At 39.9% G+C, this 25019-nt stretch overlaps 1 protein-coding gene across 3 annotated transcripts in view; it reads left to right on the plus strand.

Annotated features, from left to right (window-relative positions):
* Nucleotides 1-25019, plus strand: part of B4GALT6 (beta-1,4-galactosyltransferase 6) — a 63213-nt gene that overhangs the window by 18240 nt on the left and 19954 nt on the right. Inside the window, exons 2-4 of one of the 3 annotated variants that reach the window (XM_032152581.3) lie at nucleotides 221-337; nucleotides 9049-9162; nucleotides 21737-21861. In XM_032152581.3, the coding sequence (XP_032008472.1) occupies nucleotides 221-337; nucleotides 9049-9162; nucleotides 21737-21861 (356 nt within the window). Of the gene's footprint in view, nucleotides 1-220; nucleotides 338-8284; nucleotides 8585-9048; nucleotides 9163-21736; nucleotides 21862-25019 lie in introns of those variants that run through there. The other 2 variants (XM_058438519.1, XM_058438520.1) reach the window with 2 other exon arrangements.

Genomic DNA, 25019 nt, shown 5'->3' on the forward strand with positions numbered 1-25019 from the left:
ATAGGTGGATATTTCAACTTTTTTTGTTTTTATTCTTAAAAAATCAGTTTGTGTTTGTCAGTTTTTATTACTAGGCAATATTTTATATTTCTATTTTCCATTTGGACGTGCTGATTGAGTCAGTTTATGTTTATTGGGCACTTCACCAATTCTGAATATTATTTTATTAAATAAAAAGCTTACTGAGTTATGACATTCTTTCTCTATTTTTCTTTTATAGCCAACACATATCTCTTTATGGTACAAGCTCGAGGTATAATGTTGAGAGAAAATGTGAAAACAATAGGTCATATGATCAGGCTGTACACAAATAAAAACAGTACGCTCAACGGTACAGGTAAGACTACTTCCTGCTTAACCCCTTGTAGTTACAAAGCAGTAAACCAAATCTTTTACAGTCTGTTTTGCCTTCAGGTAACTTCCTGTTAAAGATGAAGGTATCTTCCCCTAAGCGTCTTGGTAGATTATTTTACTGTGCAAATCAAGACTGTTACCTATTTTAGGATGTATGAACGTGTGGTCACAAAAGTGATGAGGTTTTGTACAGACACTTAAGTTAATTCTTGCAAACAAAATATAGAAAGCAGCTTCTACTTTTTCTTTTTTTTTTGAGTCGAAGTCTCGCTCTGTCTCCCAGGCTGGAGTTCAGTGGCTCCCAGGCGGGAGTTCAGTGGCGCAATCTCGGCTCACTGCAAGCTCCACCTCCCGGGTTCACGCCATTCTCCTGCCTCAGCCTCCTGAGTAGCTGGGACTACAGGCGCCCGCCACCACGCCCGGCTAATTTTTTTGTATTTTTAGTAGAGACGGGGTTTCACTGTGTGTTATCCTGACCTCGTGATCCGCCTGTCTCGGCCTCCCAAAGTGCTGGGATTACAGGCGTGAGCCATCGCACCCGGCCAGCAGCTTCTACTTTTTCAATTCATATATTGTATTTAAGAGAAATTAACCAGAGAATAATTTATTCATCTTAGTAAGCCATACTACCATCTCTCTTTATGTTCATTCTAGTTCCTAAGTTGTTCTTCCAACTAGGTCTAGAAAATAGTTGTTTTTAATTATAGAAGATTGTTAATAGTGTTATGGCCTTTTTAAGGAGCTAAAGAAGAAATTTTATAAAATTGGAAATTGGTAGCTACTCCTGTCTTTTTATTTTATTTATTTATTTTTTTGAGACAGTCTCGCTCTGTTGCCCAGGCTGGAGTGCAGTGGTGCGATCTTGGCTCACTGCAAGCTCCACCTCCCAGGTTCACGCCATTCTCACGCCTCAGCCTCCCAAGTAGCTGGGATTACAGGCGCCCACCACCACGCCTGGCTAATTTTTTTTTATTTTTGGTAGAGACGGGGTTTCACCATGTTAGCCAAGATGGTCTCAATCTCCTGACCTCGTGATACGCCCGCTTCAGCCTCCCAGAGTGCTGGGATTACAGGCATGAGCCACTGCGCCCGGCCTACTCTTGTCTTTTTAAAATGTTACCTGGAAGTAGAAGCTCCATTAGAATCCCAGGAGGTTAAAATCTAATAGGCTGAACCAATAATTTAATGATGGTAGAATTGATGTAAATAGATTTCACTGTTGTGGAAGAATGTTAATGCTCTTTTATGGCAGGGTTGCCACAGTGTCTGCCAAGGTATTATTAGGTGTTACTTTAAAGGATTCAGTGGTGTTGTCGGTTGTTGTACCCTTTATGGTCTCATTTTGAACAGTTAAAAATATTTAATTTGTGTTAGTAGTTCTTCCTTGTGTCACTGTAAACCTACACATTCTACTAAGAGAAAGTCTGTCTTTCAGCTATAGATGTTCTTTCTTAAATATATGTCAAGGTGGGTGATAGTTTTAGACCCTTCTAAAAATTCAAGACTGTGACATATTGATCTCAATTTAATATCACATGTGCTTCTATAAAATCCATTCTAGTCATTTGCCTAATATGTTTATGATTCCACAAATCAAAACACTCTTGTTTTATTTTAATTTTTTAACCTTGAAGGAATTTTTTTAGAAGGACTGTCTCAACATAGTTGATGTTTTAATTCTACAGTAAAAGTCTCATTAAATGTTTCTTAGCATGAATGAGTCTTCTGAATATTAGGTCAGTTTTAGAAGTTTAAACATTTTAAAAGCTTCTGTAGGATTTGTGCTGGTTGAATAAGTTGATTGTAAAAATGTTCACTGAAAGTTTGTTCAACTGAAAGGAAATAGACATCTTTAAGTTGGTATATTTGTGTGAGTGCTAAAAATTTGTGCATATCAGGTTGTTTTCCCTGGGGTATGAATAAGGTATATGTGTGGATGTTGAGCTTGATTAGGAGGAATGATTACATGGGCAAGACAATCTTTCCCCGTAGTACCCTGCAACTAAAAAAAAAAGAAAAAAAAGGAAAATCCTTTTCTTCTCTCAACAAGTCATAGTTTCAATAAAGACCAAAGAACCAATGCATACTTTGATTAGAGTTTGCTTACTTTTATGAACCTTTGAAAACTTTTTATAGGGTTCCTTTACTGATGGTAAAACTGTTCTCAGGAAACAGTCATTGTATACATTAGGGATTAGGTTTGGATGTAACAGAGACCTGTCTGTGGTGGTTTAAACACATGAGGCTTTCTGTTCTCATGTGAAAGAACTGTGCCAGTTGAATATCTGTGGCTGTTGTGGAGGCTCCTTAAAGTAAGTTATCACACTTTTCATTTTCTGCCATCTGTCATGTAGCTCCATGGTTAACTCATAGTCTAAGATGGCTGCTTGGGTGCCATCTTGGTGTTTGAACTTGGGTCAGTAGGAAGGAGGAAAGGGAGAACAAAGAAGAACAAATAAGGTACCCCTTTTCTGGAGCCTTCCCAGGGGTCCCACGTAGTATTTCTTCATACATTTAATTGGCTAGAACTTAATTGCATGGCCACATGCAATAACACTGGGAAATATAGTCTTTGACCAGAGTCTGCTGGAACTCTAGTGACACTGGCATTCTGTTACCTACGGGGAAAGGGAAAAATGGAGTTTGAGTCAGCAATGAGGCTCTGCCATGTTCATTTAGCCAACATTTATGAATAATTATTATAATTAGTATATTTAACCAGATATTGGAGACACAATATTAAGAAAAACAGTCTCCTTTAATATGAGGATCTCTAGGCCTCTGGGAGAGATGGAAACATAAATAGTTATTTATAATGCAATTGGTTATTTCTATATAGACTTCTATAGATATAAAATCCGAAAAAGAAGATAATGGCCTATAAGGTGTACAAAAAGCTAACTGAGCTCTAGAGGAGAATTGATTAATATGCAGTGGCTCATTTACAATTTAACACTAAATGCTAAATAGATTGTGATAGTTATAAGCACATTCGATTTCCAAAAGGGGTTTTTAATCCTGTACCTGACTTTCTGTGGCATCAAATATAAATAGATGTATACTATTTTTGTAAAGAAATTATATACTCTTATAATCAGATGGTGCCATGTAGCCCACAGAGCCAGTCAAATTATGAAAACAAGATGTATTCAGTGAATTCATCTAATTACTGAAGCAGATAAGGGCCATGCAATGTTAGAGTGGATAGGTTTGTTGGAAATAACCTAGCATGCCTCCTCATTTGATGGATACATGAATTGAGGCCCCCAGACACTGCCAGACTGACGACAAGTTAGTGGGAAACAGACTAGGACTCTCATCGGTTTCTAACACCTGTTTTAAGCTGCCGTTTCGCAGGAAAATAAAGCCATTAAAAGGTGTTCTTTGGTCCTGTTCTCCTTTTCCTTTAAGTGATAAGGTCCAGTGAGAATTAGTAGGGGATCCATCTGGCAGTTTTCATTCTTTGTTTCCCTTTTCTTTGGTTGTGTTTCCGGAAGGGAGGAAGAAAGCAGGGGGCCCAGAGCTCATTTTATTTTTATCCATTCATTAGATGAAATAATGTCTACCTTTTATAGCAGTTGTGGTGGATCCCAAATGCATCTGTCATGCATAACCTTTTAAAATGCTTCCTGACTTTGAAAGTAGTGGTTATACATGATGGACATTGCTCACCTAACAACTTTTGTAGGAATAATGATTTTGTGGGTTTTTTTGTTGTTGCTTTTTTGTTGTTGTTGTTTGAGACAGAGTCTCTCTCTGTCACCCAGGCTGGAGTGCAGTGGCATGATCTTGGCTCACTGCAAGCTCTGCCTCCTGGGTTCAGACCATTCTCCTGCCTCCGCCTCCCAAGTAGCTGAGACTACAGGCGCCCGCCACCATGCCTGGCTAATTTTTTTTTTTTTTTTGAGACAGAGTCTCGCTCTTTCACCCGGGCCAGACTGCAGTGGCACGGTCTTGGCTCACTGCTACCTCCGTCTCCCGGGTTCACGCCTTTCTCCTGCCTCAGCCTCCCGAGTAGCTGGGACTACAGGTGCCCCGCCACCTTGCCTGGCTAATTTTTTGTATTTTTAGTAGAGATGGGGTTTCACCGTGTTAGCCAGGATGGTCTTGATCTCCTGACCTTGTGATCCACCCTTTTGGCCTCCCAAAGTGCTTGGATTACAGGCGTGAGCCACTACGCCCAGCCAATTTTGTGGGTTTATTACAGTAAAATCTCCAAAAGCTTAAATCATTATTGGCTGTATTATCATTTGTGAGGTGTTTGTTTATAGTATGTTCCTACTATGTTGTAGATACTTTTATTAGGTACTAGAAATCAAAGATAATTTGATTTCAATTAAAAGAGATACTCAGAATAATGGCCGGGGTGGTGGATAGACTATATACACATAATACATTGGGAAGACACAAATACCACTGGACAGAGTACTGAAGGAGTGTGGAGGTGTTTCTCTAAGTCTGGCAGTGAGTTGCGCTCCTTACGAGGTGGCCAAGAATAGCACGTTTAGCTCTAAAACTTTGTATTCAATGAAGTGAATAGAACGATATTGCTTAACTTGAAGTCACTTAAATGTGGTTCTTTAAAAACTGATAAAAGTGATGGAATGTTTACTTTTGTGATTCAGTCATTCTAGCACTAAAATAAAAAGTAGAACAGTTCTCTCTGGCCCTCCTGTTGCCATCTGACTCCGCAGAAGGAGTTAACAGTTTGTTTTGCAGAAATGTCTAGAGAGCCAAGCACTTCTGTGAGTTGGATGTGGGTTTAGAGAATCATAGCATGTGGCTAAGAGAAGGAGCCCAAGCATTAATGATAAAATTAATAAATTATGCAGAGTAAGGAAATACTCTTATTTAAAGTTAATGCATGACATTAACAAAAGGATTGAATGAAAATGTAGATATTTTTCTGCCTCAGGATTATAAGAAAATGAGCCTTGTAATATCTCAAGGCAGATGACCCCCAGGAACAAACTTACTTTTTTTTTTTTGTATTTTAAAATATTGTTATATCATAGTTGTACATCCAAGGACAACCTTATTTATTGTCTCATTCCTGTGAATGTGTAGTGTATAGTATGTCCTTAATAAAAATTGAAGAGATTCAGAAAAATTATCATCTCTATATAGCTAGCCCATCTTTTTTCTGGTGGTATGTGCAACAAAAGCTATAATATGAACTCTCTCTCTGTGTGTGTGTGTGTGTGTGTGTGTGTGTGTGTATGTGAGAGAGAGCGAGAGCACACACTAGCTAATTAGTGAAGAACTTGCCATTCGATGTTTATTGTTTTAACTGCTCATTTATTCGTATTCTTGCATTTTTATTTTAAGTAGAACTTTTTATATTTTAAAAGTAGAAAAGGGTATAATGTAATAACAACAGTCTCCTAGCTCACTCCTCCCTGAGTCCCAATCCTCAGAGAACTAACACTTTATTCTGTATTTATGTTTATGTTTCTATCCTGCTGTCTCTTGATTTATCAATTTAAACTACTCCTGTTATGGAAGAAAGACATTTAGTATTATAGTCTCACCCCAATTTTACCTATCCTTATCCCCAATATGTCACAATTTAAATTCAAATTGATATTGTTGATGTTGTTAAGAGAATGTAGATAATGGTTTGTTTTCCTGAGTCTAGTTGTAATTATGTTTGTTTTGTAGATCTGTTTATTTTTGTTGATGTTACTTGTTAACTCTTTTTTCCCCCCAATTCGTAGAGCCTTCTTAATCTATCACTGATTTTCCCTTAGGCACATGAGTTGACCACGCTAAGGGGGGGTTTCCAAAATTCCCATGCCATTGTCTTCTCTCTTCCAGTGCAGCTTTTGAGAAGTCTGTTGACCATCCTGATTGCAGTTACTGTTCATGGATCAGTTTTTTCTTTCTGGAGGCTTTTGGGATCTTTTGGTATTTTTAAATTTTACAAAGAGCATCTTGGAGCTTTGTTTTTCTTCTCTTGCTGGGAGCAGTCCTATCAATATGGAATATCTTACCCTTCAATTCTCCAAGCTATTTTTATATTATTTCTTTGATAATTTGTCTTCCTGTTATTTTCCTTTCTTTTTGGAACTCCTATTATATATAATTTCTCTCTTGTTTTTAAATTCTTTTTCTTTCCTTTCTGTCTTTCTGGGAGATTGCTCTGACTTTACTACAATGCTTTGATTTGATTTTTTAAATTTTGGCAAACTTATTTTTAAGAATTCTTTTTTTTTTTTTTTCTTACTGTCTCCCTCAAATAAGAATGGCTTATCTTCCTTTCCAGGAATATTGAAGATAAATAAGTAACTCTAAGGTATAAATCAATGAACTTGACTAGACACTGTCACAAAACTCATAACAATAGTAATCTTAAGCAGTTTTGATGGGAGTGACAGAAACCCAATTCATGCTTATTGCACTTGCTGCTACCACTAGCAAGGTAGGAGTCCCCATAGAAAGAGAAGCCCTTTAAAAACAAAACAAAACAAAAAAACAAGAATTTTGGTATGTATGTAGATATATATATTTAAAGCATCTTAAGAATCAGGCCAGGCATGGTGGCTCACACCTGTAATTCCAACACTTTGGGAGGTTGAGGTGGGAGGATTGCTTGAGCCGAGGAGTTGGAGACCAGCCTGGGCAACATGGCAAGACCCTGTCTCTACAAAAAATACAAAATTAGCTGGGTGTGGTGGTGCGTGATTGTAGTTCCAGCTGTTAATAGTTGGGAGGCTGAGCTAGGAGGATTACTTGAGCCCAGGAAGTCAATGCTGCAGTGAGCGATTATGCCACTGCACTCCAGCCTATGTGACACAGCAAGATCCTGTCTCAAAAAAAAAAAAAAAGGAAAAGAATCAGAACTTTATTGGACTTCCTTACACTTACTTTTGCTTGGTATCTTTAAATCTTTCAGGCACATGGGGAATACATTGAGCATGGGCTACCAGTATAGTGTCTGTGGTCTTGGGGTGTCACTGGGCATACAAAACAATTAATGTTCACTGAATTTCTTCTCCCCTTGTTATTTGGAAGATTTTCCTTGTCAGATGCTTTCTAGCACTCCCCCAGGGAGAGAGAGAGGGGAGGATTGTCTCATTGGGGCTTTCCCACTTCCTGGTAGGATAGGCCTTAGCAGTCGTACCATCATTGATCTCTCCCCAACATAGGTTGGGGTTTTCTGGGAATGCATTTACCTTAACACCTTACTGACACCCTGTGAAATTTGTAACTGGGGTTTCCATGCACTTCTTTGGAATTGGACCTTCTCTTGTGGCTTCTGTTTCCTCCTTGGTACCCAACCTGGAACCTTTGCCCATCCCAACACCCTCTGCTTAGCAGCCGTGGCAGGGCATCTTTCATTCAGCACCCTTGCAGGTGGTGTGAGTCTCTGCCCTGAAGTACTGTCCTGACTCCCATGCAGCATCCCCACCAACTCCATTGTGATAGTGACTGAATATTGATGTTAGGTAAAGGTATGCAAGGGAGGTGCTTAGTTTTCTTTGGCTCCTCTCACATACTTCCTATCTAATTTGCACAATTCTGTCATTTCCCTATGGTCAGAGGGTTTAGCTTCTACATTGTCTCTCATTGGAGCAGATTACTCAAGGTTCAAAGAATGTCTTCACATTTTCCTAAAGTGTCTGCTAGAGTTTCACTTTCTGTGGTACATTGTTTGTGATCCAGGAGACAGACGGTAGTTTAATGAGCTGTTTCCATCTCTCATTTCACTCACTGCATGTTGATGTCATTCTCTTAGGCCAGCTTCCCTACATAGCAGGAAACCTGCGTGTCATGGTTTCTAGATTTGCGTCTCAGAACTTTGCTCCAGAAAGGGACTGAAATGTGATCTCTCTGGTTCTACATTCAGAAATCCTGAGCCTGTGACTGTCTCATGGGTCAGGTGCTCATCTCTAATCACTCATAGCTACAGTTATTAACTGTTTCTATGGGCCAGGGATTGTTTTCAGCACCTTACACATTTTGTCTTATTGAAGTTTAAAAATGACAGTATGAAGTAGGCATAGATGGCAAACTACATCGTGTCCTGCCCTGTATCACACAGCTACAGTGTGTTGGAACAAGGATTTGAACTCAGGCATTTGACTTTGGTGCCCTGTATGCAGTTTAACTTGCTGACTCTAAAGATAATGGACCTAATGTAATAATAGCTCCAGGGCTCCCCTGGGGCTGTAGCCCACAGGCTGGGAATGACTAACCTAAAGGTTTAGAATGAGCTGTATTACAAAAAGTAAGTTGAGTGGGTAAATCTCAGTTTCTACAGTGTGAGGTGGTAAGAAAACATTACTCCCACCCCTCTGCTCTGTGGATGCTAGTAGCAGCACGCGGTGGTTTGGAACACCCGTGGCTGTGCCATAGTGGAGAGGATTCCCTGGTATACTTTCACACTCCCTTTAGATTGGGCTCAGCCAGGGGAGGGATGGGAGCAGGTGTTCTCACATGGTTGCAAATGGGACTGCTATGTCTGTGTGCAAGGATAAGGGTGTGCTGCTCTCTAGATGTCTCTTGGGAAATCATGCTGAGAGGTCTGTTCCCCGCAGCAGTTTGCTATTCTCTAGTTCTTTAAAGATAATTGATTTTAAGTACTTCTGTAGATTGTATATTGTAGTTTTCTCACAGTGATAGTGATGTATTTCATTCCAGGGACAAAGCAAAAGGCCTTTTTTTTTGGTAACTCTTTTCTCTCTTTCCAAGATTATCCCGAAGGCAATAATTCAAGTGATTATCTTGTTCAAACAACAACGTATCTCCCGGAAAACTTCACATACTCACCATACCTCCCCTGTCCAGAAAAGCTGCCTTATATGCGTAAGTCGTCATCTAATTTTGACTTAACTGTTTACTTGTGTTACAATACGGTCATAAAAACCACATGATTTGAGTGCAGCAGGAGCAGGTCATGTGCACCTGGGTGCAAATGTTTATATTATGCAGCGTGTTATTTGGACTTTTATTTATTTATTTATTTTTTGGCAAAGCGCTTTTTGAAGGGGGATGATTGAAAAGCTGAAGAAAAATACAAAGGGGGAAAATGACAAATACCCATATTGTTCCCACCCAGTTTTAAAAACTAATACTTTGGCTTACCTGTGTCCAAGTTCTTTTAGAACAGTGCTTAAGACAGTAATTAATGTGTAGTCTCCTTTTGAATGTGTTAAAATGTTCCGGATTAAACCAGTCCTTTTTGACCACCATCCCCAGTGCTGGCTCCCCATTCCTTCCTCAGAAGTAACCTCACCTCTAGTGAGAGTTTGCTGAGTATTCTTACCGGTTATGAAAATTGTTTTTTACATAGATAGATGTCTATATAGAAAATAAATATTGTTTCAAAGGAGAATTTATGTAAATTGGTCTATAAAGTACATTTCATTCTTGTAACTTGCTTTTTTACCTACTTTTTTGAGAACTACCCATGTTGTTACATATAGATCTAATTTTTTTCCCTTAACTATTACTGTGTGGTACATCTTTGTATAAATGTATCACATCTCATTTACCTGTTTCCCCACTGATGAACATTTAGGTTGTTTCAACATTTTTGCTATCACAAAATAGCAAAATATTTATGTATATTTTGGTATAAAGAACAACAGAGTGTGAGTTTTCCCGTGCATATATGCATGTGTACTTGAGGGTTGATGGCTAGTGGTGGAATTGCTGGGTAGGTTGGCTCAGGTTTTCCAGATTTTGTCAATTGCTCTCAAAAGCAGCTATACCAATTTATATCCCTAACAGCAAAGCATGAATGTACCACTTTGAAATTGATGGACTTTTAAATTCTTGCTAATCTGAAAGATTAACAAATGGTTTCTCGTTTCAATTTTCACTTCCCTCATTCCTGGTGGGTTTGAGTAAGTTTTCCCATGTTTGTGTTTTTAAATTTTCTCTCCTGTGACTTGCTGCATCATGGGCTTTATCAGTTCCTCGTTAGTTATTGTGTGTTGGTATTGATCTGTAGAAATTCTTTATATTCTGGCAGTGGCCTATTGTCTGCTATGTGTTTCGTAAGTATCTTTTCACATTCTGGGGCTTCTCGTTTTATTTTGCCTTTTATTTTATGGAAGTTTAAAATTATGACCTTTTCAAATTTTTTAATCACTTTACTTAGGGGTTTTGCTTTTTTTTGGTCTTAAAGCTTTTCTTACCCAGAGGCCATATAGATAAATACCTTTATTTCCTTCTAATGATTTTACTATTTTGTTTTTAACCTTTGTGTGTAATATGTGGTAGTGATAAAGCTACTGTACTTTATATATTTTTTAAATTATGAAGATAATACATTATCATTATTTTAAAAAAAACACTATACTGTACTCTCAACACTCAGAAGCCACACGGCTATTATTTTGGCTTTTTTTTTTTTTTTGTATGTCTTCTACCCCTCCCCATGGTTTTTAAGCATACTTTGTACATATAGGTTTGTATCTTGGATTTGATATAAAGACTTAAATAAACATCTTTTTGAATTGCTTATTTATCCATATTCTGATGTATTTTGTGTCTGTGTTTTTTATTCTTTACATGAGCTTTTTTAATTGAGGAAATTAGCCTTTGCCTATCATATTTGTAGGATTTGTTTTAGTTTATTGTTGATATATCGATAATAAAAAGAAAGATTGACCTTCTAATATCATCTAAGGCCATGGCTTTCAGTCTTGAGGGTACATCAGAATCGCCCGGGTCATCTTGTCAAGCCCCATTGCTGGTCCAGCTCTCAAGAGTTTCAGACTCAGCAGGTCTGGAGCGGGCCTGAGAATCTGCATTTCTAACAAGTCCCACAAGGTGATGCTGTTGCCGCTGAGCCTTGGGCCACGTATTGAGACCCACTGATCTAGAGTAGTGGGCCTGGTCCCTGGTATTTAAGAAAAAAAAATTCTCAGGTGATTCTAGTCTTGCTGTCTCTTTGCTGTACCATAATAAAGAATGGAACTCAGTGATTTTTGTGGTTGTTATTACTTTGTTATTGCAGCCTTGTTTTCCTAAAAATGAATACTTTTGTCTGTGTAATACTGAAACCACTGGGTAATGTTCTGTTGAAATATTGATTACAATAATTTCATCTTCATAATTTTCATATTCAAGGTTTGTTGAACCTTGAACATATAGTTTCAGGAAATCTTTCTGTTCTTGGTTTAGTTGCCATTTTCTTTAATTAGTGCTTTATGAGTACTAATTAAACTCTGTTTCAAAGCATCTGTCTGCCACTTCCTTATTCTGGTACTCCTCTCCTCCCGCCTCACAGCCCATTGTACCGTCTCTGTCGTGATGCCTGAGAGATTGCGTCGTGCGTGTCTGCTGTGCACTGCCTTTTCACCGGGGGTGGGGAAGGATCTCAGCACTACTGCCCCTTCTCTCTGCTTCCCTGGGATCCTTGCATTCTTTTATAAGAGAGGATCACACTGGTGTGGCCAGCCATCTTTTCACAGCAGTCCCTCTCATGGGCTGCCAACTTTGGGTCCTGTCCCAATTTTGTGCCCAATTAGTGGTGGCCATGGTGGCCATGGTGGCAAGGTGATTTGGTAGAAAATACAGCCACATACAGATAAGGCTTTAGAAAGGAGCCATGGGTACAGCCAACATAACGAGGCTTCTGCCAAGAGAGCCTCGCACAAGCTGCCCAACAGAGCGCTTCACTAGTCCTGTGACCTCCGCAAAGTGGAGGCTTAGTTTACCTACCTGTAAAACCTGGGATTCTAATACTGCCTGCAGAGTGTGGTAAGGATAGAATGAAGCACAGTGCTTGAAGTTTGATAGGCATTAATTTGATTCTCCCTTTCCTTCTCCCTCCTTCTTTGAATAATAGAGCCAGACTTTACAATGGTCAAGGGAATGAGACACCTAGGAGAAATGTGTGGAGTTTAGAAGTTTTATTATTAGCTATGTGTCCTTACATTTTTTTACTTAAAAAGATAGTTTTCATTGATAATAGAGAACAATGCAATAAAATACATAAGTATAAAATCTTATAATAGTTACACAAAATAATTGAATATGATTCTTTCCCAAATAATAATTAGAAGGGATTTGTGTAAGAATTAGATCTACTTGGATGAAAACCATTCAAGTACAAGTGATATTTACTTATAGTCACTAAAAGTGAAGTTAAGGCTTAACATTGGTGTATTTGATTATTCTGTTGTAAACTTCTTTGATTTTTACCTAGTATAGCAATGGAAACACTGGCACTGGATTTCTGTAAAGATAAAGTGAATTTTTCAAACTAGAATGCGATAAAATGTGTTTCATACATTTCAGCAGTGTTTCATATTCAATAGTGGCCAATTACACTAAAATCTATTTTAATGTGTATTTTTTATATGAAGAATATGAGTGAATACTTCTTTCTTGTTTGTTAGTATTTATAGATTCTCCAAAGGGCAAATCCACATTCAGCTTTATTGCATTTATGTAAGATTCTTTGTGCTAACAAATAAAATAGAAGTTTCACCTTGTCTAAGGCTAAAAATTAATAAGTGCTTAGTGTGGATGTTTTGATTTTAATTTTTATGGGTGAGGTAGAATGGAAAGTGTCAATTGCATACTCTGCATTAGACTGAAAATAGACTTACCTTTAGTTTTCCTATCTTTTAATTCTTATTCAAATAGAATACGTTTGCAGTGACCTTTATATATTCTGTTCTTACTATTTGTGGAATAGTTCCCTTTATGGTTTAACCCTGATAGTTTCTATAGTTCCCTAACCTTATGAATATAACAAAAGCTCCAAGGACTTTTTGAGATGGATTTAAATAATTCAAATGAAAATCAGCAAGGAAGGAAAAGATAAGCAAACAAACTTCAGCAAAGCTCAAATAATGCTAATGTAACAAACTGTCATTCATATGTTTATTGTAAAAAAAAAAAAATGAGATGGGAGCCATTTTAGAGTCAACAAGTCATTGATGAACAGCCGCTGTGCAGCGGTCCCTGTGTTGTTCATAGAAGCAGGCACGGGAGAGACAAGACTGAACATGGTCATGTGTGTGGCAGCTCGGAGCAAGTAACACACTTGGAGAAAGGCATGCTATGAAAAGGTTATGAGGCCGGGCATAGTGGCTCACGCCTGTTTCCTAGCACTTTGGGAGGCTGAGGCGGGTGGGTTACCTGAGGTCAGGAGTTCAAGACCAGCCTGGCCAACATGGTGAAACCCGTCTCTACCAAAAACACACACACACAAATTAGCCAAGTGCAGTGGTGCGCGCCTGTAGTCCCAGCTACTTGGGAGGCTGAGGTGGAGAATCGCTTGAACCTTGGAGACAGAGGTTGCAGTGAGCCGAGATCGCGCCACTGCACTGCAGCCCGGGCAACACAGCGAGACTTTGTCTCAAAAAAAGAAAAAAAAAGAAAAAAAGAAAAAAGGTTATGAATGTGACAAAAGGGATACAGCAGTTTATTCTGGAAGGGAAAGGACGATGTCAGAGAGAGGTGTCATCAGAACTGGGTCTTGCAAGATAGCTGAGAGAGAACAGCATCACCACGAGGAGGCTCTGTGTATTCCCCGACTGGAGAGTGGTTGGCTCTGCCCAGAGAGGGTGTGTAAGTGGCGTGTATGGGAAATGAAGCTGGCCAGAAGGGTCTTGTGTAAAGGACTGAGGAATCTGAGGGCCTTGTGGGTTCCATCATTCCTAGGCATCCATGAGGTGAGCTTCAGAGGGAGAAGAGCCTGTGAGCTTATATGCAGACAGTTGATTTATGAGCCTGTGTGCATTTCTCTCAGGTGACTGTGCATGATTTTCAAAGGGTCTAGGGGCAAAAAAAAAAAAAAATAAACAAAAATAAACAAAAACCCCCATTGCTTTAGGGAAATGGAGAACCATCGAAGGCTTTTTAGGCAGATGACTGATGGACTAGGACTGTATTTTAGGAAGATTATTCAGATGAGAAGCTGAACAATGGGTGAGAATGGAGAAATACTGGGAACACCAGGAAACCAGTGAGGAGCTTGCTGCAGGGAGCCGATGGGCAACAACAAGGGCAAGTGCCAAGGCTGTGGCGTTGGAGAGAGGAGAAGGCACAAAAAAGAACCTACAGGGTGCCATTGGCCAGATGTGGCGACCAATTGAGGGGTGAGGGTTAATTTCCAGGTTTCTGACTTGGTGACCATGAACTGAAGCGATACAGAGTAACCATCACATTTGGAGGATGGGGAAGTCAGTGGGTTCCGTTTGGGCTGTTTTGTTTGAAGTTCAGGAGGGTTAACTTGGGGTCTGCCTTTCATAAGAGATCTGGACTGAAGATTAGAGGAAGTGAGATGGGAAGAAGGCCGAGAGTGGGTCCCTGAGAAGAACCGTACTTGTGAGGTGAGTGGTGGTTAACAGAAGAAGGGGAGACAGGAACCTAGAGAAGCCAGAGGGTGGTGTATGGGGTCCAGGGAGGAGCACATCCCAGAAAAAGACTGCTGTGTCTTGTCACACACCTCCAGACAGCAGGGAGAGTGAGGAACCGTGAAAGGGCCACTGAATTTGGTGCAGAAAACGGATGGAGAACACAGCAAGCACGATTTCAGTAAAGTGGTTGGGAAAGAAGCAAAGTAGACTGTCTTGAGAAGTGAGTCAGATGTGTGTGAAGACTGTAGTTGAAATGAGAGAAGTTTGGCGGCAAAGGGAAGGAGAATGGGGTAAAGGATCTGGAGGAATTGAGGGTAAGGGAAGAGCTCTTTAGGAAGAGATGGACTTGAGCGTGTTGTAGGCATCATGGAAAGAAAGGATGGAGAGAAGAGGCTGGGTGCGGTGGCTCACGCCTGTAATCCCAGCACTTTGGGAGGCTGAGGCGGGCAGATAACGAGGTCAGGAGATCGAGACCATCCTGGCTAACATGGTGAAACCCCCTCCCTACTAAAAATACAGAAAATTAGCTGGGCGTGGTGGCGGGTGCCTGTAGTCCCAGCTACTTGGGAGGCTGAGGCAGGAGAATGGCGTGAACCCGGGAGGTGGAGCTGGCAGTGAGCCGAGATCGCACCACTGCACTCCAGCCTGGGTGACAGAGCGAGACTCCGTCTCAAAAAATAAAATAAAATAAAATAAAAGATGAGAACTGGGAAGGATGAGGGAGAAGCACAAGGGAGGTCTCCATAGAGCCAGGTTAGAAACTGAATGGAGACAATGCCTCAGGTTGAAGAGTGAGCATGGAAAGCCTCAGGAATGCCTCCTCCCCTGAGGAAGCCCGCGGTTTATTTGGAGATGAGGTGGAGAGGCAGGGTGCTCGTGCCTGCTGTGTCTGTTTTCCTAGTAAAGCAGGAGGCCATGTGTCCCTGAGGGGATGGCCAGGAAGGACTGAGCAGCTTGAAAGGCAGGAGTAAGTATTTAAAAAGTTGTCGTAGGGAATAAGAAGTGGAGTCAACTAATCATAAATTAAAAGGTGATTAACAGGTTAGCCTAGAGAGCACCCCACCCCACCCTGGTGGAGTCATAATACAAAAAAAAGTGACACTTGTTTTTGCTGAAAACTTACTATGCTTGAGGCAATATGTTAGGTATTGCCACCCAAATGATGGGATTAATCTATATGCTTATGTGCTTTCTTTAGTGCTGTTTATTAGGTAGAAAATTGGAGCATGGATAATTGTCACTGCAAGGATGGGACCTGTAGCTCAGGTGTGGCAGGTTGAGGGGGTGGTAGATAAGGTGTCTGTCAGTGTGTAGGTGCTGTGATCGGGTGAAGGTCATAGAGCTGCATTTCTCTAAGTGTGATTTAGATGACCTACACTTGTTAAAAATGCATCTGGGGGCTGGGCGCGGTGGCTCACACCTGTAATCCCAACACTTTGGGAGGCCGAGGTGGGTGGATCACGAGCTCAGGAGATTGAGACCATCCTAACACGGTGAAACCCCATCTCTACTAAAAATACAAAAAATTAGCTGGGCGTGGTGGCAGGCGCTTGTAGTCCCAGCTACTCAGGGGGCTGAGGCAGGAGAATGGCGTGAACCCGGGAGGCAGAGCTTGTAGTGAGCCTAGATGGTGCCACTGCATTCCAGCCTGGGTGACAGAGCGAGACTGTCTCAAAAAAGAAAAAAAACATGGCACATGGATACATATGTAACAAACCTGCACATTGTGCACATGTACCCTAAAACCTAAAGTAAAAATTAATTTTAAAAATTAAAAAATTTTAAAAAGAATTAAAAAAAAAAAAAAAAAAAAAAAAAATGCAGCCTCTGAGCTAAACCCTAGACTGTGAAAGTCAGGATTCTTGGTTGCAAACCACAGAATATACTTTATCTGATTTAAGAGAAAAAAGAATTCATGAAAATATATTAGAGAGCCCAGAGACAACCTGGGTGGCTAGAGAATTAGGTTGAGAAATTGAGCAGCCAGAACAAGGCTCAGACCACTTTGAAGCATCTCCTGCTGCCACTTGTCAGGGCTTAAACCTCCTACCAGCATGCTCAGGTCTGGAGACCAGAAGTGCTCTTGGTTCCCGTAAAGCTAGAAGCTTTTGCCACCACTTCAGGTGCATTTGGTCATATGGCCACTCCTACCTGCTAGAGGGGTTTGGAGAGTGGGTTCTAGCTTTTTCCTTTGAAAGGCAGGACTCAATGGTGGGTAATTCAAGCCGTTGAAATGTGTTCAGTTAAAGCCAGTGGCCATAAGCATGACCCATGAGCTTCAACTGACACAGAAACTTTGACAATGTGGCCAGTCAGCTGCATTTTAAACAAGCACAGCTGGTAATTCTTAGGCATACATCAAAATTAGCAAACCACTTTATACGGAGTCCAGATAGAGGAAAATGTGGATATAGCAGAGAGGACTTCAAGTCTTCATGAAATTGAAGAGGGACTTCATGGGAGGGGAGTGGGAGAAGGTGAATGGGAAAGAGGCTTTAACGAGAGGGTGCAGTGTCAGAGTTGAAAGCCAGTCATTTCTAGGTGACTGTGATTCAGGGTCTGGGCACAGAGCTGGGTGTCACTGTGAATTCACTATTGTGAATATTGCTGCAATGAACATAATAGTGCATGTGCCTTTTTGGTAGAATGATTTATTTTCTCTTGGATATTTACACAGTAATAGGATTGCTGGATCAAATGGTAGTTCTGTTTTTTGTTTTTTGAGAAATCTTCAAACTGCTTTCCACAGTGGCTGAACTAACTTACATTCTCACCAACAGTGTATAAGCATCTCCTTCCCAAGCCTTGCCAGCATCTGTTGTTTTTTGACTTTTCAATAATGGCTTTTCCTGTTGGTATTTGATGGTGTCTTATCATAGTTTTAAAATGCATTTCTCTGATGATTAGTGATTTGGTGCATTTTTTAATGTTTGTTGGCTACTTGAATGTTTCCTTTTAAGAAGTTTGTATCTTTTGCTCATTTTTTAATGGGGTTGTTTTTTGCTTGTTGAATTGTTTAAATTCCTTATAGATTCTGGATATTAGGCCTTTGTTGGATGTACAGTTTTGCATAAATGTCTTAAAGAAATATTTTAGCACCTGATGGAGCCAGGGAGTAGAAATGCAGGTAGGTGGAAGTAGGGATGAGACAGGAATCTTCCTACTCATTCATTCATTCATTCATTCAGTGTCCAGGCATTGCCCTTGGCAGTGGGGATGTGTGACTAATGCTCTGTCTTATGTTTAGAATGCTCAGGTTTGGTTGCTTCAAGAAAACTTGAGTAAGAAATCGTTTGTTAAGCAGAGGTTGTAAAATTTTAGAAGTCGAGAAGCTTAAGTAAAGCATTTGAAATAGGCAGTGTCTAGTGTTGGCTTCAGAAAGGACAGGAGGTGACCAATGGCTGGATGACTCGTAACTGTTCAGCCTCAGAGCTATGCTCAGGAGGCAGCACAGAGGCTGGGGGAGGGAATGTCCCATCTTATCATAAAAATGCTTTTCTAGCTTTGGAGAGGAATTTACCCTAAGGGACATTTCTAGGGGAAATTCAGGTCTTTCTCTGACACTGTCATCAGCTCTTTGAGCTGTGAACATTTAAAACCCTGAGGGTAAAACAGATAAAAGCCAACATATCCAGAATTAGGTTTTAGATACCAAAAAATAGATATAGGCTCCAAACAAAATGAAATAGTTATTTACAACTATTGTTTTGTAGAGCAAACAACTCTCTGGAGATTATATGTCTTAAATTTTACTTGAAATGTTAGAAAAATATAAATGTAGGTAATTCATAGGTTTTGAATATTATTTTAAGAATTATATTTTAATAGAAAAAAGAAAATCCTAAATCATGTCATGTGATACATTATCATCCACAGCACAATAAGCCTGTTGTTTGCGCCCATGCATGCCTGGCTTTCCCAGACGGGCAGCATTGCTGCATATCTTGCAAATTCAGCGTTAGGAAATTATAGTAAATGTCCTACATAACCAATGGTGCAACTAAGTTACCCTCACACATGACAGAAACAGTTTGGCACACACGACTGGAAGGGTAGCTTCCAGCTGACTTGAGTTCCCTGTCCTTCACCTTGACCCTCTAGGTACTTGGCAGCCCCTCCACTCTTCACTCAGTTCTCCTGCTCTTTCCTTTCTAACCCCAGCGCTACCTTTAAAATACTGAAATTCAGTATTTGGTAAATTATATTATTTACATTTGCTGATTGTGATTACACTGCTGGGTAAATGGATTTCAATCAACATATTTATTTTCTGATCTTTAAATCTCTAACTGGGAAACCACTTGTGCCAGTTAAAAATCTCAGATTTATACTGTCACATCTGGGATTAAGAACAACAACAACCAATCTCAGATTCACCACAGAGGAGAGTGAAGATTGGCTCTCCATGGAGTTCAGTGGATCTCTTCAGTTGCCCTTGAAATCTCAGCGAGTGAAATAAAGGGGACTGGCCCAGTTGATGGCGTCCTTCTTTACAAGGACATTCCCTCTCTGGCTTCATTCATAGCGGGTGGTTTTCCGATGCCTTTTGTTTTGTTTTTAAAGCAGTGGAAGCCTTCTTGAGTGAAACCTAAAGGGGACAAAAGAGTACGCGAAAGAGATGAAAGTGGCTGTGTTGGGGGAGCCTGAGTCCTCCCTCCTCCAACCACAGGATCCCCGAGAGACGTCCTTCCCGAGGACGGTTTGGAAACCACAGAAACCAAACCATCAGTAGTTTGTCTGCAGCATACTTCTTCCTGGCCACTCTTCTTATAACATGCCCTTTTCCCTTCCCTTCCTAAGTACAGGATCTTCTCCCTAATACCACTCCCCACAATGATGAATGTTCTTCGTCTCTCTCTGATCACACTTTCGCTGTTCCCAGTGGTGGCAATACCTGTCCTGGGAGGCCTACTCCCCACACTCCCCAGTGTAGCAATGTTGCTCTTATCATGGGTAGCATGCCACCGGGTCAATCTTTAGCCTTCAATCAGCGAATTATTAGGATTTCAGAGCAAAGGGCAACAAGCACATAGGAAACTCCTGATGGACTCTGAGGGGTGTGGATGGGGTGGGGGTGGCGCACAACCCCGAGGAGTGTGAACTTAGGATACCTCAGGCATGGGGATAGTGATGGACAGAGGAAGCCCTGTCTCTTGAGGGAAAGAAATAAAGCCTGTCTCTTGCCAGCACATATGCGTTGGAGATGGAAATTAAACTGCAAATGATGCTGGAGAAAACTGCTGACAATAATGATGATTACAGCTGTTGGAGCAATAAAGCTGGAAAAAAGACAAAAAATTTGGTTTAACAGTGCAGAAAGAATACCAGCTTCAGTTACTTATATGAACTGCTTATTATTTAGCCTAATTACTATCATTTTAGCAATCATGCATACTATTAAATGTATCAGATTTATTTGTGTAAATTTTATTTGATTACAATGGTAGATTCTGTTCGTTGTCAGCTGAGTCATGATAGTCTGTACTTATGTTTACTGATCAATCTTACATTTTACTTACTCTTTCTCTGCAAGTTCATAGGTTTCTCTTTTAGATGAATCTGACCTTTCTAAGATTAGCTAGTTTGTGTATCTTGTCACACTGAAGGCTGAGTGTTTGGTTATAAAAGACTGCTTATGTTGTCAGTAGAACAGGCAGGCATTAGAAGGTTGCAATTCTTTTTCTAACTTATTCTGGGAAGCAGGTATGTCGATGTAAAATACTCTAGCATGCCTGCGTGGAGGCTACTGACAGCTCTGCCTGGTTAGGATGGAGTGGGGACAGGAAGAGAGGCCATTGTGAAAACTCCTAAAATATAGAATAGCAGGAGCAAAGAGGCTCTCTAGAGAGGAACTGAGAGTTTTTATGTGAAATTGTGGCCACATGAAACTCAGAAGACTCGAAATGGGAAACCTCAACATTTGTTGGTTTGTATTTTATGAGATGAGGTCAGAGAGAAGAATTTGGCTGGAGGGCGCTCCAGAGCAATTTGTACCTATTTGGAAGTTAACGGATGACATTAAAACTGCTAAAAGATGATCTGTAGTTTCAATAGCCTTTTACATCCTGTTCTAACAGTGAAGTCATTGAAGATAGCATTGCTTTGAAGGGATGTTAGTGATCATGCAGCTATTTTAATTCAGGGGGAGATAAAGAGGCTTCCTGATTCTTAGTTCTCTTTTGGGGTTAATGGAAATGGTTTTCCATTCAAGATTCATTCCTGTTTCAATGGTATACATAAGAAAAGCTACTAGTAAGAACACCTCCAGTAATGTCATATATTTGTTAATTTGGAGAATGAGTGCCTGTTAGACCAGGAATATCTCAAGTGGTTTTTCAGTTTTGTATGCCAAGGGGCCTGATACATGGTAAGTGCTCAGAATCAATGCTTTGAATTGTGTTTGCAAATTCCCTCTCTTGAGAAATGTCAGTAGGTAACAGTAATAGTAGCTAACATTTGTTGGTTGTACCTAATGCTTGACACTGCATATGATCCTTCACACAGATGATTTCTTGGAATGGATACTACCACCTTGGGAGGCAGGCATCACTGTCCTTTTTACAGAGGAGGAAGCTGAGGCACAGAGAGGTTAAATAATTTTCCCAATAGACAGAAGCTAGGAATCAGTTCCCAGTCAATCTGACTGCTTATTTTATTATTAAGTACTGTGCCATTGTGTCCCCTATGTTGAAAATGTTAAAAATGGTATTAAAATATTTGAATAGTTGTTAAATTGCAGTGTTAAGTTATAATGACATGCAAACATTTTCCAAATAATACTAAATTATTCAGTATATTACTCAAAAGCAAAAAGGTTTTTAAAAAGAATTTGATTTTCTTTGGCCGATTTACCAAACATAGTAGGGTGACCATGTATATTATCATTGAAACTAAAAATGAAAGGGGGTGCTATTCATAATTTTGTGGTGGTAGCAGGAATAAACTGTATTGTCCTGGCAACTAAGTTATGCCATCACCCTGCTGATTATTATTTGTTCTACTAGATCTTTGAGGCAAAAAATATTAAAACAATTCTTTACATTTTTAATTTGTAGGAGGATTCCTCAATGTCAATGTAAGCGAAGTCAGTTTTGATGAAATTCATCAACTCTTCTCCAAGGATTTAGATATTGAGCCAGGGGGTCATTGGAGGCCAAAAGACTGTAAACCCAGATGGAAGGTGAGGTAAATTCTTTTCATAAGCAATTTGACTGTTACTAAGCATTTGAGGAAAGAATGTGCTTGATTCAAAATACAGAGACAAATGTCTTTTAAGTCTTGATAAATTTAAAACATCCAAAGTTTTGTCTTTAATGTTTACTATCTATAATTCAAATGTGATTTAAGTGTTACGTGTGAAGACTATAAATGCACCTGTGTAGATATAAAATAGATGCTCAGTTCATTCTCTTTGAGTTCCTGGTGATAAATACGTGACTTGAGTTTGGCTTGGAAAATAGATTTTTTTGTTGTTCTGTTCTGTTTGGAAGAGAGGCTGTGAGTTCCCTGCCTCCTGCAGCTGTCCCTAATGATTACTGACACCTGCAAGCATAGCCTCACCAATTTCTGAATCGTGAGAACTCACTGGGAGGATATGAATATCCTGATTTTCAGTTTGTTCTGGCATTGGGGTCTTCAAGCTCTGTTTCTCAGAATCCAAGATTATAAAGAGGCTGCTCAGAGATCACGATGGGACTTGAAAAGTTGGACTTTGGGCTCTTCTTGGCTTCAGAAGGCACAGCCCAAGCTTTCAGTCTTTTTGATATTCAGAATTCTATTCAATGTTTTGTTTGAAAAACTGTAAGGGGGTGGGTTTACCTCTGCTGCTTTAAAAAAATTGAAAGCCATAATTTAAACCAGACTTGCCCTCAAAGCTGTGAAATTGGTTAATAAGTGCATATTCATCTAATGTTATTACATTTGAGTAAGAAATAACATTTATGTAATTCCAGTGAAAACTACAACTGATAAATCAAGTGTTATTTCCTAAAGGATTGTGATATAACCTTGATCTGGAAACAGTTTCAGTTTTCTCTTTTAAAACATTAGTATACTTCTAGAATATTTGTATGTTCACCTCCCACCCCCCCAAAAAAAAACCACTAGTAGGAAGGAAAATGATATGCTGTTAAACTCATGAAAAAGACCCTCTGACTTCATCTACCATGAACTCTTTGTGTTTGAAGATGTGTATTATTTGTATCTGTATTCCCAACACAGAGCCCATTGTCTTGTGTAAGGTAAGCACTAAACACAGTTTTGTTAAATTGACTCTATAAGGCAAATAAAAGCCTTTTTGGCCTTGTTACAAATGATTCAATAAATGGTCAGCTTTCTTATTGCCTTGAACAAGTTGTGAAGCTGCTTAAATGGATTCCAGTACCAATTTTAGCAAAACATTTAATTTTATAATTACCTTACACTATTTCCCAGATCAGATTCATTTAACAAATGAATCTGTTGATATTTCTTGATGGATTTTCCTCACATTTGTAGCTATATGAAATGCGGCCCAATTTACATACATTCCACCTTTTAAAAATAGCCTGGGCACATAAATTATTTTTAACACTTGGGTGCTGAGTGTATATATTGAATGCTAATAGAAAAAGAAGCACACTCAGTCACCGAGGCTGTGAGATAGCATGGAGGTTGATGCTCAGATAGTTGTTTGTACAGAATATGGCACACCCCTCAGGTGTGCTCTGGGTAGCATACTAGTAGAACAGTTTAGGATAGGAAAAATGAAGTATTCTTGTCCTGTTTCCAGTGATCTATACCAGATGGATTTTAAATTTTTTTGTTTTCTTCTCATTTTCCAGGAGACAGGTGTATCACATGAGTATTTCCTACTTAAAGATACTAGTAGACTGACTATAAACTACATATGATTCAGTAGGTAACAGTATTGAAAAGAGTTCCTGGGAACAAACTAATTCAGGGATCTAAGGTTCACACCTGTAATCCCAGCACTTTGGGAGGCTGAGGTGGGCAGATCACTTGAGGCCAGGAGTTTGAGACCAGCCTGGCCAACATGGTGAAACCTCATCCCTACTAAAAATACAAAAATTAGCCGGGCATGGTGGAACATGCCTGTAATCCCGGCTACTCAGGAGGCTGAGGCGTGAGATTTGCTTGAACCTGGGATGTGGAGGCTGCGGTGAGCTGAGATCGCACCACTGCGCTCTAGCCTGGGTGAAAGAGCAAGACTGTTTCAAAATAAATTCACTTATTTTATTTAGGAACTATATGATAATGCTGCTTTTATTTCAACTTTTAGCAAACCCTTCTCAGAATATAGTCTCTAGTTCAGAATTACACAACTAAAGGTATGAAAGGAATTTTGGAGATGATTCAGAAGTGAGCTGTACTCATATAAATATTATATAACTATCATCTCACTAAATATTTAGTTAAATAGTTTCTCCACCTACCCGTCCCTGCCTGCTTACTGATAATGTTCCGTTCTCATATTAGAACAGTGGAGAGAGATGGAAATAAGAAATAACTAGATTTATGTTAAACATCTGTCATCAACTTGATTCTTAATATTTGAGGCCCCCTTTTTAAATGAGAAAAATACCAATGTAGTTAGTTGATGGCAAATTAATGAGAACTGAGATCTTTCAAAACCAGTAATTTTGGCTGGCCAACCTGTTGAGACCCCGTCTCTACTAAAAATACAAAAAATTAGCTGGGCGTGGTGGTGCAGGCTTGTAATCCCAGCTACTCGGGAGGCTGAGGCAGGAGAATTGCTTGAACCCGGGAGGCAGAGGTTGCAGTGAGCCAAGATCGTGCCATTGCACTCCAGCCTGGGCAACAGAGTGAGACTCCATCTCAAAAAACAAACAAACAAACAAACAAACAAAAAACCACTAGTAATTTCAGCAATTCCTAGGTATTCCTGAATGCTGCAGGTTTAAGTAGAAGATCTGCGCAGGTTGAACACCTTCTGGGGCAAGCTTGTATCTAAAGAACATGAGGATGCTATGCAAGTCATTGAAAGTGAAGTGTTTACCTGTGACATTGACTTTCCATTCAGATTTCAGATGGAGGGCTTGATGAACAACTTTGGTCTATAACTTGCAGGCTTAAAGAACCAGGCAGCTGCTTGATGCTCTTGTCTACCCAGAGGCCTGGAGTTTCATTTATAGTCCAGTGTACCTCAGAGATGAGTCTTGGCCTCCCTGTTTCAGAACTACTTGAGGCATATGGTAAAAATGCTGATTTTTGGCCGGGTGTGGTAGTTCAAACCTGTAATCCCAGTGCTTTGAAAGACTGTGGCAGAAGGATCACTTGAGCCCAGGAGTTTGAGGCTGCAGTGAGGTATGATCACAC

The sequence above is a fragment of the Hylobates moloch genome, unplaced genomic scaffold (assembly GCF_009828535.3).
Source record: "Hylobates moloch isolate HMO894 unplaced genomic scaffold, HMol_V3 SCAFFOLD_5, whole genome shotgun sequence".
NCBI lineage: Eukaryota > Metazoa > Chordata > Mammalia > Primates > Hylobatidae > Hylobates > Hylobates moloch.